The sequence below is a fragment of the Prionailurus bengalensis genome, chromosome E3, assembly GCF_016509475.1.
Source record: "Prionailurus bengalensis isolate Pbe53 chromosome E3, Fcat_Pben_1.1_paternal_pri, whole genome shotgun sequence".
Lineage (NCBI taxonomy): Eukaryota > Metazoa > Chordata > Mammalia > Carnivora > Felidae > Prionailurus > Prionailurus bengalensis.
Genome location: NC_057357.1, coordinates 9,837,101 through 9,852,312, shown reverse-complemented (window position 1 = coordinate 9,852,312; position 15,212 = coordinate 9,837,101). Strand labels below are relative to the sequence as shown.

The window sequence follows — 15,212 nt, the reverse complement described above, 5'->3', positions numbered from 1 at the left end:
GGGTGGTTACAGCTAGACCAGAAGGCAGGCCGTGGCACGACTTTAAGCGACCGGAAGCCACCAGAAGCTGTTACTCAGGGCATGACACAGTCTGATTTGCTCCTGTACTGATCTCTCAGGTTGCTGATGAGGGGGCGGGGGGGCGGGCAGGATGCCGGAGCAGCAGATCAGAGTGAGGGGCTTGGATTTTGGTGGCAACAGGAGGGGAGCAAGTGGATAAATGGAAGTGATACCAAGAAGGGATGGGGGACCAAACTTGCTGACAGGTGAGCTGTGATGGGCCGGGGCAGCAGGGGTCTCCAAGCTCCACATGTGTTCCTGGCACAGGTGACCAACAGCCAGAAGGGTCACCCATGGGCCAAGCACTATGGCCAAGGCAGGTGGAGAACAGGGCTCCCAGAGCTCTGTGTGGGGCTTGATGAGTGTGGGATGCTTGTGGGTGACCCCAGGAGAGGCCCTGGTGGAGCTGGGGTGCAGGGCTGGGCTAGGACAGAGGCAGGAAGCTGGCAGGGCTTAGGGACGGAGAGAGAAGTTAGAAGAACAGGTTTGGTCTGTAAAGTCCCAAAAGCCTTCCTCTCCTGAAAAATCTGGATGATGCTCCCAGGCACAGGTAGGGACCAGAGGCTCAGAAAGGGTCAGCGACATCCTCAGGGTCACACAGCAAGGAGTGAGGAGCCTGGCCTAGAACCCAGGGACTTGGGATTTAGGGGGATGGACACATGAGCTTATGTTCTCATCGCCACCTCATCATCCCTGTCTGTCACTCTGTCCCCTTCTCTACCTTCCAGGTTTTGTGGCTCTGAACACCTCCCACCCCATCACTCTGAGGCCCATGAGGGGAATGTGTGTTGGGAGGTTGTGTTGCAAGAAAGGCCCCGTCCAGGATGTCCAGACATGCCCAATCCCTTCTTCCCACCTCCCTCCACCCCTTCCCTCTCTCCCATCCCACTCGCTGGGAAGAAGGCCTCCCTGTTGCTTAGCAACTAGCTGGAGCCTAGGAGAAAGGAAATGGAAATAGCTCAGGAGGTGCCTCCCCTCTGTCAAGATAGGTCCTTGGTGTGTGTGTGCGTGCGTGTGCTTGCACGTGTGTGTATGCCTACTCTACTTTGAGCCTAGTGTGGAGTCTTACCTTTCAAGACATGCTGACGCCCACCTCGCCCTGAGCCTGCAGGAGGATGTGGCTGTCTGGAAAGCTAATGTCAGTGCCAATTTGGTTGTATCTTCAGAAGCAGTGTTTCCAGAACAAAGGAGGGGACAGACCTGTGGGGCTTCAGTCTGGATCTGGCCCACCGCTGGAAGGCTGGCTTTGGAAAAGTTGGCCAGATCAACTGCAACCTGCGTCTGTGGTGGGAATGCAGTTGACTTCATCTTCCTATCTCCGCAGGGCTGCCCCGGGGAGCTGGGGACACACGTGACCGCATGGGCCAGCAGGACAATGGGTGTTTGGGGGGAGGAGGTGGGGGGTTCAACTGAGGCTGAAGGGAAAAACAAAAATAAAACAAACAAATTTTACCTGGGGCACCTGGCTGGCTCTGTGTGAAGAGCATGTGAGTCTTGATCTCAGGGCTGTGAGTTCGAGCCCCACGATGGGTGTAGAGATTACTTAAATAAATAAATAAACAAATAAATAAGCAAGCAAGCAAGTAACCAAACTTAAAAAACAACAACAACCTAACACGTTTTCCCAGAGACCAATGTGGTTGCCTACAACCACAAGGGAGTTGCAAGCAGAGGCTAGAATTCAGGCCCAGGAACTGGTACAGGGGAGAGAGGGTTGCCCTAAGCGGTTGCTAGGTCCCTCCCTGGAGAGGACTATTCCAAGCACAGGGCCCTTAGAGGCCATCTAGTCCAACCTGCATGAACCCACTTTACAGATGGGAAAGCCTGGGGTCCAATCTCCCCTCATGCCCTGAGGCGTGACCCAAAGGTGCTAACCTGACGTCCGCCCCCCTCTGCAGCTTGAGGGGGAGCGGATTAGAGCCATGAGTGGGCCTTTAAATCTCCAGGATTAACCCGCGCGGAGAGGAGCTTAGCAGGTGGCCGAGAAGTGACCATCCCGCCTGGTGTCTGTGTCTGTCTCGCAGGGCCGAGGCCAGCGGCTCCGGGGCCAGCCGCCATGTCCTCCACAGTGAACAACGGGGCGGCCGGCATGCCGTCCCCACCGGACGCGGCGAACGGCTTCCCTCAGCCGGGGGCCTCCTCGGGGACCTGGCCGCGGGCCGAGGAGGAGCTGCGCGCCGCGGAGCCGGGCCTGGTAAAGCGCGCGCATCGCGAGATCCTGGACCACGAGCGCAAGCGGCGCGTGGAGCTCAAGTGCATGGAGCTGCAGGAGATGATGGAGGAGCAAGGGTGAGCGGGCCAAGGGGCGGGGCGGGTCACGGGGCGGGGCGGGGCGGGGCCGGGCGAGGCTCGGACTGCAGTCAGGCTGGGAGGGGCCGCACTCGGAGCCAGTCCAGGTGGAGCCACTGCAAGGCCAGAACTTGCCTTCTTGTATTCATTTATCAACCGTCTTGGCCGCCTGCTCTACGTCAAGCTCTGAACTAGGCTCAGATTCACAGAAGCCAAGGAGACACACAGTCCATGTCTTCCAGAAACATCCAGTCCGGGGGGGGGGGGGGGGGTGGGGAGAAGCATGCAAACACCTATGCCAACCAACTCAAGGTCTCAGTTTCCCCTTCTCTAAAACAACTCTATTGAGCTTCCTGGACTGTGCCAAGGTGGGTGCTGCAGCCAGGCAAGAGGGGACGATGGGCTTTTTTTAGTACAAGGCTACCTGTGGTTTCAGCAGAGGAACCCCAGCCAGCAGCCACACCCAGAAGCTTCAGTGTTACCTGTCCCGTTCAGACCCAGTCACAGGGACACACAAGTGCGCCAGCCACCGTGCTGCACAATGTTGGAGCTGGATCAGGGCCACTTCCTCAAAGACTGCCCCTCACTCCCTCCCCGACTGAGAAGAGAGACAACCATGTTCAGAGCCAACTCCAGCATACAACGGATTGGAATCGTGGTTAAAGGACAGGACAGGAGAGGACCAAGCACTTCAGGAGCTCAGAGGAGAGATTCTGAGAGGAGACATTCGAATGGGCCTTGAAGGATGAGTAGGAGTTCGCCAGGGCTTGTGCATCGATCAGTCAGTAAGGCTCTTTTTAGGGACTTTCCTCAAAAGTCCAGTGGAGACAGGACAGGCCTGACACATGGGGCTGGAGGCACAGAAACAGAACAAAGCCATTCCCACTTGTGCAGCTCTAAGGAAAGCTGGTGGTCTTGAGTTTCCATTTTGTATCTACCCTGAGGATTTTGAAACTATTGGGCTGGCTGTTGAGGGAGTCAAAGTGAGGAGCAGGGCCCGCCCATCAGACTGGCACTGTTGGGGAGCTGACAAGTTGGAAATGCCCAGTGCACTGGGGCCCGGAGCCACCCTGGGACAGACAGCCTGTGTACAGAAGTGCTCCTAAGCCTCGCCTTTGTCCGTCCAGGCCTCTGGGCTCCCCAAGAGGCAGCCAAGACATGGTTCACCATCACTATAGAGCCCAGGAAGACACTGAGGCTCAGACAGAGACAGTCCCTGACTGCAGGCAGAGCCAAGGCTGGGCCCAGATCCAGGGTCCTCAGGGAGGCTGCCAGGCAGGGCCCCTGAGACACAGAGACTCGGTGTTCATCTCCAGCTGGGGACCAGGTGGGGGTGGGGGGGTCCCTGCCGAGAGGGATAAATGGATGGAAAGCAGCTGAAGGCAGACGGAAAGGAGGCTTCCAGCTGGCAATGAAACCAGGTTTGATGAGCCGTGGATGTGGACAGAGGAAATGAGATCCCCAGGGGCAGGGTCAAGTAGGGGTGGGAAGAGGAGAGCCCACGGACCTCATTTCAACCTGCAAATCCCAATAAGTTGGGGCGACTTGGGCAGTGAAGGGTTGACAGGCAGGTGGGCGAGTTGAGGGAACAGGAGGGGCGCCTGGGCCAGAAGAGGGCCAGCCTTCTGCACTGCATTCTTGGAAACTGTCCCCTCCCCCTCCCACAGCCCCACCTCCTTCCTGAGCCCCCTCTCTCCCCCTTGAAGAGCCCCATCCTCCCAGGGAATCCCTAAGGCACCCCTCTCATGGTGCTCCTCCCCTCCCCAAGCCTCCTCCCCTGGCTGAATCTCCCTCTCCTCCAGGAGCCCCCAGACCCTCACGGCACACAAGAAGGTCATCGCAGGATGAGGGCAGCCTCACACAGAGGGGATGGTCAGGCAGAGGTCATTTGACCATGACCTCAGTGTTGGTCCCCTGGCATCAAGGACCGTGACTCTCCGGGACGCACCCACTAGGTCTCCAGTCAGGACCCCTTACCCTACCCAAGCCCTCACTCCAGATGGTCCTTAGCCTGGAGTCTCCTGTAAAGCTAGCTCTCAAGTCACCAGTGCCCCCCCGCCCCCAAACCCCTAGCGGCAGCCTGGTCAGTGGGGGGCACAGCCACTCCGGAACCCAACAATCCAGAACTGAGCAAGCTATGGCTACTGGGAGTTGTTCCACGTCCTGTGGGCTAAAGATGTACAGGGCTCTCCCACCTCCAGCCAGTCCCCAGAAGGTGCTCCACAAACACTGGGGACCCTTGCTCTGTTACAAAATCCGGTCATTAATATCCATTTCTACAAACACTGGTTCATTCGAGTCTATTTACCAGGTTCTCAGGCATTTGACAGATATTCCCACTAGTCACAGGAACACACATTCTTTGGCCCCATTAAAAAGCAATCCCTTCCTTAATATTGATGGATGGATGGCTAATTCACTGGTGATTGATGCTGCATTGGAATCACCTTCACGCAGCCTGCAATCACCATGGGGCCAGGGACAGAGTCCCTCGCCTGTGTGATGTGCTGTTCCCACCCCAGCCCCAACCTGTGCCCCTTCCTCTGCCCCGGAGGCGGGCAGAGCCATGCTCTGGGGCTTGGAGCTTGGAAGCCTCCCTTCTCCCTGTTCTGTTTCCATCAAATGGGAAGAGGAAGACCGCCCACCCTCTCCGAGCTGGAGTCAAGAACAAATTAGTGACCCAGGGACCCAGGAAGTGATTACGTAGGAGCATCCCAGTCTGGGTGGAGACAGGCAGAATGAAACATTGTCAACTCTGAGGACCTCTTTTAGAATGCAGTATTCTGGGACACCTGCGTGACACAGTCAGTTGGTTAAGCGTCTAGCTCTTGATTTCACCTCAGGTCAGGATCTCACAGTTTGGGAGTTCAGGCCCCGCATCGGGCTTTACGCTGATGGTGCAGAGCCTGCTTGGGATTTTGTCTCTTTCTCTCTGGCCCTCCGTCGCTTGTGTGCTCTCTCTCTCTCAAAATAAATACATTAAAAAAAATTTAATGCAGTGTCCCCTCACCCTGCCCCAGCCTCAGAGGGCGGTCCAGGAAGCAACGACGAATTTGGCACATCGTTCCCTCATGGCCCATAGAGTGGAGGCGAGACAAGGGAGCCAGATTGCCTGAGCCAGGCGGCTGGGGCACTGAGACAGGTGTCATTGCTGTCCCTGTCCCCAGTCCCCTGGCCAAGCCTTCGACTTCCAGTCTGGCTTTGGCACGGCCGCCAGGCCTCTGCATGGCAGGCACTGCCACCTTCACAAGGACGGGGTAGCAGCCTCCCTACCTCGGCCTTTGCTTCTGGGAGAACAGGGAGATGGACCGGAGGTGATTCCCGACCTGGGACACTGCTGACCTGGCAGGGGCGTGGGGTGGGAAAAGGCAGGGAGCCTGGGAAAGCTAGACCCTCGGTCCCTCCTGCTCTGGGACAAAGGGTCCTTGGTCACTACTATTTATTGGGCAGCTATTATGTGCCACGCACTGCGCAGAGTGCTTTGTAAGCATCATTTCCCTTAATCCTTGTGACAGCCTTAAAAGACAAGTCACTGTCCCTTTTCACAGATGTAGAGGTCAAGGTCACAGAGCTAGAAAATGGGGGGTGCCAGGACTCAAACGCAGGACCGCCTGGTTCTCGGACCTCTTCCCTTAATCACTGTCCAACGTGGCCTCAGCTGAGGGCTGACCTCAAGAGATACGAGGGAACAGGAGACTTGAAGGCAGAGGTTGTACCTGACACCTCTTTGCCCAGTAACCAGACGGTCATCCCTGGGTCCCCACCTTCTCCTAGCAAGATGCTCTGGGGCATAGAGGGGTCCTCCCTAAGCCTCCAAGTCGATTCAATCCAGCACTCCCGGCTTCCCAATGGCCTGCGCTGAAGTTCGTCAACTTGCCTCAGACCTGCCTGCTCTGGGATGGGCCCTAAATTCCTGCACGTGTCCTGCTCCAGGTCTTAGCGAACCCTGAGTCCTGCTCCTACCTCCCAGCCCCCTATGCTCCATAGACTCCAGGAGTCTGGGGAACTTGGGCCCTGGCCTGAAGCCCATCCCACTCAACTGGGGATGTGGCCCAGCCTCGCTCTTGGACCACCTCCCCAGCCCCACCAGGTCCAGGGCCCCATGGCCTGAGACAGCCGGCCTGTCTCTCCCACCCAGAGATCCACGAGTCAGGGTCTGGGCAGCGTGGAAGGGCCTCTGCTGTCTGTCTCAATGTTGGTGCCAATGACAAGCTGGTCCCCTGAGGAGAAGGCGAGAAGGGAGCAGTTCCCATGTACCTGCACTGCTCAGAAAAGGGGCCACCACCCCTTCTTCCCGGGCACCAGGACAGCCCAGCCGACCAAGGGCTCTGCACTGCCCAGCAAACAAGGCCAAGGCACCTGCAGCCAAATGCCCGAGTCTGAGCCTAACAGGGACTGAGGTGGACATTGATGAGCATGAGCCAGTCGGCAGGCGGTCCCCAGGTCCCAGCCACCCTGCATCCTGGATGCCTTGCTGTCCACTTCTTCCCCTGGGTCCTCCCGCCCACTCCCCACGCCCACTGCCCAGCTCTGACTTCACGGTCTCCCACACAAAGCCCTGCAGTAGCCAGTGCCGGCCTCCCTGCCTCCAGATCCCCCGCCTCTAGCCACGCAGCCACCAGAGTCAGGTGTCCAAAACGAACATCCAACCTTCAAACTGTTCGATGCCTCTCCGTCACCAGTCACTCATTTGTCAAAGCAATTTGGAGGCCACATGTGGCAGGCAAGGTGCCAGATGCTGGGACACAATGGCAATCCAGACAGACAAGGTCTCTGCCCTCAGGAACCCCCAAGCCAGTGCAGGATACAGAGGAGTCGGTCAACAGGTAACAACACGGGAGCTACCTGCTGGGACCTGGAGGCACAGGTTGCTATGGAAACACAACCTAACCTGGTCGGGGGTATCTGTCCTGCAGTAAACAGCCCATGAGTCACGTCTTTGTGCTTAGCCATGATTATTTCCACTGGCTAAACCAGGAAGTTAATTTTGTGAGGCAAAAGATGTGCTCATTTCTTCCGGCTTTTGAAAGGAATTGCCAGATTGCTCTCCAGAAAGGCTGGGCCAATCCCAAATGCTTGTTGGAGAAGGGGAGGGAAGGAGGGTAGGAGAAGAGAGGGGAGGACAGAGATGGGGTCCCTGAGAGGCAACAACGTGCCATTTTCATGGACAAACTGAGTGCGGAGGCCTGGGTCTGCTGTGAGGACAGAGTGGATGGTGAGTGAAGGACAGAGACAAGACGGGACCCCGGTCCTGTTTTGCCACCATGTTTTCCATCCAGGACAATGACCTGCAGCCCAGAGATGGGAGGGTGAGGGGATTAGGAGGCCAAGATTCATCCGGCAACAGACGCGATATCTGCTGTGCGCCAGGCACAGGGCACGGGGCTGAGCGCTGAGTGAGCGAAGGCCCCCACACCCTGCCCCGGGGCAGCGTGGACACAGGCTGGAGGGGGAAATGCCAGAGGAGCCAAGAGGCTGTCACAGGGATGCAGTGACAGGGGATGATGACTGACCCCAGGGTGGGAGCAAGGGTGATAATTCTGGACTTTGGTCCTTAGCCTGAACCCAGGCTTAGGGAGGGAGGGGGAAGAGAATAGAGAAGTTGGGGGACTCCATTCAAGACCAGACTTGGGGCTCGCAGGTGGTTCAGTCGGTTAAGTGTCCGACTTCGACTCAGGTCATGATCTCATAGTTTGTGGGTTCAAGCCCGGCATCGGACTCTGTGCTGACCGCTCAGAGCCTGGAGCCTGCGTCAGATTCTGTGTCTTCCCTTCTCTCTGCCCCTCCCCTGCTCTCTCTTTCTCTCTCTCCCTCTGCAAAAATAAATAAACATTAAAAAAAAAAAAGACCAGACTTCACCCACCTCCCCCCCCAAACAGGGAAGCAATGGATCTGGTACTGGGATCTGGGACAAGCCGCTTGCAGCCTCACTCTTGCAGAGGTTGGGATGAGTTGAGGACTTCCCAAGGCTATTGTAAGGATCAGGAAAGCGGAAAAGTCCTGGACCTTCACTTCTCCCTTAAAACGTCTCCAGAGAGTGACTGCGGCCTGGACGTGGGAGGGTGACCTGCCCTGGGAGTGGGGGGGACCAGGAGGAAGGGCACAGCTTCCTCCCCACAGTCTCCCCCCCCTTCCCCCACCTCCAGGGACAACTCTTCCCTTTTTTTGGTCCATTTGTTTGGCTGGTCGTTGCTTGTTTGTTTAGTTGGTTGATTGTCTGGTTGGGCGCAAAAAGCCTTGAGCTTCCCCAGGGCTGAGAGCCTTGCTTGGTCGTGTGACCTCAGACAGGTCTTTGCAAGCTGGAAGGTGCACTTGTGATGGGGGGGGGTGGGGGTGGGGAGGGAAAGAAAGCCAAGAGGGCAGCTCTCACCCTCCCTGTGCCCCTGCAGGTACTCGGAGGAGGAGACCCGACAGAAGGTCAGGACTTTCCGGCAGATGCTGATGGAGAAGGAGGGAATGCTGACCAGGGAGGACCGGCCTGGAGGCCACGTGTGAGTGCTCACTGCTTGGGGGTAGGGGTGGGAGAGGGAGGGTGATCTGGAAACTTCAAAAACGTTCTGGCCCCAGCGTGGCCGCTGGCTGACAGTGTGGCCCCAGGCTAGCCCCACTTCCCCAGTTATTACCACCTGTAAAATGGGCCCCGGAGTAAGCACGTGTTCCGGAAGGTGGGAACCGACACACCGAATGCCATTGCTAGCGTGGCCAAAGAACCATCAGGTAAAGAGACCAAGGGCTCCGCAGGGGTCACATCTTGCGCCCGTCACAGGACAGGAGGAACACCAGTGTGCCATGGGCCGTGGGCTTGGCATCCAACAGGGGAGCTATGGGGAGGCAGATTTATCTGGGGTTAGAGAAACTGGGGACAAGAATGCCACACAAGAGTGCGGCAGGCTGCTGTAGGAGTGTGAGGGCAGCCCGTCCCTGCGCCAGTCCCGGCCCCACTGCACGGCTGACCGCGCCCCATGCCTAGCAGGCAGCGCGCACTGAGGGGGCTTCATGGAATCCACTCAATTGGCCTTCCCCTCCCCTCACTGAGCCTCAGAGCCCCACCCGGTTCTGGCTCTGGGCGGGACAGAGGCTTCTAGAGCAGCCAAGATAAATACTCCTGGCATTTCTTCTGGGGGGGGGGGGTACTAATTTGAGGAGCAGGCATTTTGCCAAGGCCCCTAAACCCCTGTCACTTTTGCTTACACCCCAAACAAGAAGAGAGCAGCATGTTCTGAGAGATTCTCCTGTTGAGGACAGAGAGAGAGAGACAGAGCACAAGTGGGGGAGGGGCAGAGAGAGCGGGAGACACAGAATCCGAAGCAGCCTCCAGGCTCCCAGCGGGTCAGCACAGAGCCCAAGGCGGGGCTTGAACTCACAAGCCTTGAGATCATGACCTGAGCCAAAGTCGGAAGCTTAACCGACTGAACCACTCAGGCGCCCCTCCTGTCGCCATTGTCTTAAAGACAAACAGCATCGCAGGAGTAGCCAACCTGGGTGGGCAGCGGGGAAGCCCTTTCTTTGTCCTTCTGGATGGCTGGGGGCTCCGGGGGTGGGGGAGTCCCGCCGTACCCCACCTAAACCTCACCTCTCTGGTTCAGGTATGGAGAGGAGCAAACACAGGGCAGTGGAGGCTTGCGAGGGGCTCACGGGTGATCTGGGGGAGCCAGGAGATAAGGTGGCGCTAATCACCACCTCCCTCTCTGCAGCCGCCCTCAACTCACAGCACCCTCAGCCACTCCCGTGCCCTCCCTTCAGTGATGCCCATCCAGCCCCCTGCCCCCCACCCCCACCAAGAGCAGGACAGCACCTCTCTTCCCTTCCTAAAGCTCCTGAGAGCCGGATCCTCCTGCTGCTGCCCGCACCACCTCCAGACTCGGAGGTCCTGGCTTTCCCACTTGTGCCCCCCTCAGATCACCCCAGCGCTTTTCTGGAAAATCACCCTCCTCTACACAGTGCAAGGGACAGAGGCCTGTGTGGACTCTCCTGCCACTTTCCCTGGCCCTTCCAGCAAGAAGCGTGCCCTTCTCCCCTCTCCCAGGCTCCTTCCTTCCTTCCTTTCTTTTTTATTTTAATGTTTATTTATTTTTGAGAGAGAGAGAGAGAGAGAGAGCGTGCACACGCACCCGCCCGCTCGTGAGCAGGGGAGGGGCAGAGAGAAGGGGAGAGAGGATCTGAAGCGGGCTCCATACTGATAGCAGAGAGCCTGATGTGGGCCTCGAACGCACAAACCACGAGATCATGACCTGAGCCAAACAAAGTTGGACACTTAACTGACTGAGCCACCCAGGTGCCTCCCAGGCTCCTTCCTTTTAATTGAATTCCCCGTCCTTCCTCAGCTCTGCTTCCTCCTCTGGCCACTGTCCCACGTTTTTCTCTCCTTTTTCAATTGAATTTCTGTAGACCATGAGGCACGTGTTGCCCCTACTTCCTTAGGCCACGCAGCCGCAGCCGTGGTCGGCTTCCGCCCCAATCCCTGGGACCTGCTGACACCAAGGCCTCCAGAGTCCTACTTCCGGTGGCCCGTGCTTCTCGGCAGGCCTGGCCTCTCTCTAGTCGGGGCTACCACTGTGCTTCCCCTTCTGGAAGCCTACTTTTCCCCTGGCTTCTGTGTTTCCTCCTGCCTCCCCTGGTGGCTCTCTCTGTCTCCCTTTGCCCCTGCCCTCCTCCCGGATGTTGGGCCCTTCCCTCTGCCTTCCCTCTTCTCCCCAGGAGGGGGGGATCTCACCTGTTCCCCTGCTGAGATGCCTCCAGTCAGGGGGTGCTCTCAAGTCTTTGCCAGGGGTCTTGATCATATCTTCCCCTGTAAGAACCAGGATGCACTGGGAAATTCACCAGCGTGTCCATCATCAGAAGAAATGTCCTTGAGGGTCTGTGCTGGGTGTCCCCCCCCACCCTTCCCCGTGCTAGGAGCAGGGAGGAGAGGAGGGGAAGGGGGGCCCCCTGGGGCCCCCCTGCCCACCCCCCCCCCCCCCGTGGCAACACAAACCTGAAACCTGAAACCAGGAATCACCAGCAACCCCTGACAAGAAACACCAGGGCCGCTTGAACCACGAAGCCCTTGTGTGTGCTCAGTAGAGGAAGAGAGAGCGACAGGCTGGGGTAGTCAGTCAGGAAGGGTCCCTTGGAAGAGGCAGTGTCTGGAAGACTCGATGATCAGGGAGCACTCCTGCTTTGGAGGCAGAGAAGAGTGTAGACTAGGCTGGGTCCTGGGATTCCGCTAGCTAGCGTGTTAGAAGATGCTATCAGAAGACTGATCTTTATCGGTTTTGTTTACTGCTCTATCTCTGGTACCTAGAGCACTGCAGCTCGCCCCGATTTTCCCCAAAGCCTGGGTTTCCTCCTCTACGTGGGAAAAGGGGTGGGGCTGGAAGGTTTCTTCTAGCTCAGGGAGCCCAAACGATGTGAAAATAGCACTCCAAACGGTGACGGAGGCAAGCTAAGGAGGCTGACGGTGGCCTGGATAATAACTCGCAGGCTGGGAGGAGCCCGAGGCCCAAGGCAGAGAGGTGACAGGGAGCTGGTGACCGATGGGTCGTGTGCCTTCCTGTGGACCTGGCATCAGACTGTGGATCTTCGCTTCCTAGCTCGGAGTCTGGGGTAGTGGAGGGAGAGTGTGGGCTCTGGTGTCAGACACGTCACCTGTCCCAACCTCCAAGCTCCATGTTAACCCCCCGGGCCCTGGATCCCAGCTCGACTGCACCCCGGCTGTGTGACTTGGGCACGTCCTTGACTTCTCTGGGCCTTTACTTCTTTACTTATAAAAGGGACCACTCGGCAATCTCTGTGCTCATGCCTCTGGCTTCCTGACCCCGATACCCCAACCCCCTCATGGACTGGATTTTGAGACATGGAGAAATCCAGTGCCCTCTTAGAGGGAGGTGACAATGCCAGAGCCAGTAGAATGTCACCTCTCAGGAGGAAGAGAGGAGGGATATCTGATTTTAACCCTCCATGGACTGTAAGAGCCTATGGTACCTCCCCTTCAGGAAAAGGGTCTTAAAGGGGCAGGATCACTCCCAGTGATCTTAAGTTAATCTACCAGTTTGAGTGACCGTCTCTTGAGACAGACCGCCAGGACACCATATTGCTGCAGTACTTGGACTGGATTCCATAGACGGTGGCAGCCGGTGGCAGGTTTGGGGGAGGTGTGATGTGGTCAGACAGTTGTTTGGGGACTTTCTTCTTGGAAAGAGGAATCAGAAGGGTGACAGGCGGGGAGAACCGTGGGGCAGCTGGCATGGTAATCTGGAAGCCAGATGACAGACAGGAGTCAGGTCCCAGAGACATTGAGAGAGGACACGCCTTTGTCCTTGCAAACCGATTGATGTTGGGAGCCTGTCTTACCCCCGAAACCCTCTGTGGTTCCCCACCATCCACGCAGCCCTGGACGCCCTGGCCTCCTACTGAAGGCTCTGCACACTCTCAACGCAGCCCGGTTCCCCGCTCCCAGCCTCAGGCAGCAGCCAGCCCGACCTGCAGTTCCCAGCTCCCTCCTGCTGTTCCCAGGTCCATGCCTTTGCTCACCCTGGGCCCTCGGTCTGGAACACCCTGGGCCCCTCTGCACTGGCTCTAATTCACCCCATCATTCAGGGCTGCCTCTAAAAACCACTCCACCAACATTCCCGGGATAAAAGTAAACCGTTTTCCTCTTTGGAATCCACACAACGCTTTCTTACTTCTCGTGGTTGCTCTCAGTTCTATTTTGTTTTTTCCCTCGCTCTAATAGACAAGCTTTAAGAATAATTGTTTTCCTAGTTATGTAACATGGAAAAAAAATGCTCGGGAGAGAGGGTTTCTGGAAAACAATATTCATAAGCTACTCCCTAACACAGTGAGCAAATTCCAGTCTTTTGTTTTTTCCTGTGCATCCGGTTTGCCGCATAGTGCGACATCTCTGTGCCTCATGGTTTTATCTATAAGATGGGAATTTTCATGATGGTACCTATGTCACAGAGCGGTTTGAGCATTAAATGATTAAATGAGATAAATACAGACACAGTGCTTAGAATCGTGCCTGACAATACGCCCCCATGCACTGTGTGGAGCAAGGGGAGGGGCCTCAGGCCTGACTCATCCCTGTTCCCACCACCTGTCCTGCCATCCTGTCCATCCCTGTTCCTGCCACCGCTGTCCCTGTCCCAGGCCCCAGGCAGACCTGGCATGCCGGCTGAGTGAATGAGCTGGGAAAGCAGACCCTTTGCCTGGAATCCTCCCCTCCTCTGTCTGGATTCATTCATCTGTTGATTGGCCATTATGCTCTTGGCTAATGGGAAACAGAACCAGTTAATGAGAGAAGCTGCTGGCATGAGGAAGAGCGTGTGACAGGCAGTCTTTACTCAGGTCAGAGCCTTGGCCGTGGTAGCCAGTCCAACACATGTCCTGTGCAGTGAGGACCCTTGGTCCGTTCGTTCTTGGTCTCTCGTCACCAAATCCAGACTGTTTGGCTGCCTTTGCTCAGCTCTGTGGGGGCTGGGTTCATTGTATCACAGGGGAGTAACGCCTCCCGCACCTATTCCACAGATGTGGTGAGGAGTCAACTAGATGACAAACTCGAATTTAAAGGCAGGAAGTACTAGGGGCACCTGGGTGGCTCAGCTGATTAAGCATCAGACTCTTGATTTCGGCTCAGGTCATGATCTCACATTTCGTGAGTTCGAGCCCCACATGGGGCTCTGTGTTGACAGTGCAGAGCCTGCTTGGGATTCTCTCTCCCTCTCTCTGTCCCTCTCCTGCTCATGTACAGGTGCGTGCATGCTCTCTCTCTCTCTCAAAATAAATAAATAAACCTAAAAAAAAAAAAAAAAAGAGCAAGGGGGTACCTGGGTGGCTCAGTTGGTTCAGCGTCTGACTTCAGCTCAGGTCATGATCTCGAGGTTTGTGAGTTTGAGCCCCACGTCAGGCTCTGTGCTGACAGCTCAGAGCCTGGAGCCTGCTTCAGATTCTGTGTCTCCCTCTCTCTCTGCCCCTCCCCTGCTCACGCTCTGTCTCTCTCTCTCAAAAATGAATAAACTTTTAAAAAAATGTTTTAAAAAGAGGAGGAAGTGCTACACAAATCTAGAACTCCCTGCATATCCAGAACTCCGTGCATACACCCACAACTGTGTCTATAAAGTAGAGGCCAGGGCTGAGCTAACATCGGCAGCAGGGGCTGGCCAGTGAAGTCAAGGCCTGTCCTGTTTGCACATGAATTCTCAAAGCCAATTGCATAAGTGAACTTGTATCCTTTAGTCAAAAGTTCCAAAACCAAAGGGGATGTTCCTTTCCTTCTCTGGGCCTCAGTTTTCTCCTCTGTAAAATGGGGAGGTACAGATTCTCTAAATCAGGTAGTGACTCTGGGATTTGTGGACGTTCGAGGGCAATTGAAACATTAGAGAACATTACTGCTGGTGATATTATCATCCAGGAAAGGCAGGCTAGGAGAACACAGGGTTCTAGCCTTGGGAGATCCTGAAAAACAGATGTGCTGATATCAGCTGCACAAAGTCAGCAAGAGAAGCGTCAGCCTAGGCCCTTTTATACCCCTGGAACCTGCAGGACACAGAGGTTCTGGAACCAGAAGGTTCTGAGACCTGTGCCCCGCCCTGAGCCCACTACTCAATGCCCTGTGCTTGTACCTTCAATGCTCCCAGCAGCCGAGAGCCCAGGTAAATCTCTCGGAAGGGACCACAGAGTGAGAAAGGCCAGCTGAAAAGTCCCCAGGGAGGGAGAATACAGAAGCTCTGTCCCCAGGACAGAGGAAGAAAGATGTCTATGGGGGTGCAGCCGGCAGAGCAGGAGGGCACAGTGTGGGGAAGGAGGAGTTAGGATGTTACAGGCAAAAAAGGATCCCTGCCCAGGGCAGTGCCCAGACGGAGCTGTTTTGTTTTGTAAATAAC

The 15,212-nt window shown here is 56.4% G+C and overlaps 1 protein-coding gene across 1 annotated transcript in view; it reads left to right on the top strand.

Annotated features, from left to right (window-relative positions):
• Positions 1–15,212, top strand: part of SRRM3 (serine/arginine repetitive matrix 3) — a 55,026-nt gene that overhangs the window by 18,976 nt on the left and 20,838 nt on the right. Inside the window, exons 2-3 of the mRNA XM_043559823.1 lie at positions 2,085–2,349; positions 8,739–8,840. Coding sequence (XP_043415758.1) covers positions 2,117–2,349; positions 8,739–8,840 — 335 coding nt within the window. The 5' untranslated portion in view covers positions 2,085–2,116. The remainder of the gene's footprint in view (positions 1–2,084; positions 2,350–8,738; positions 8,841–15,212) is intronic.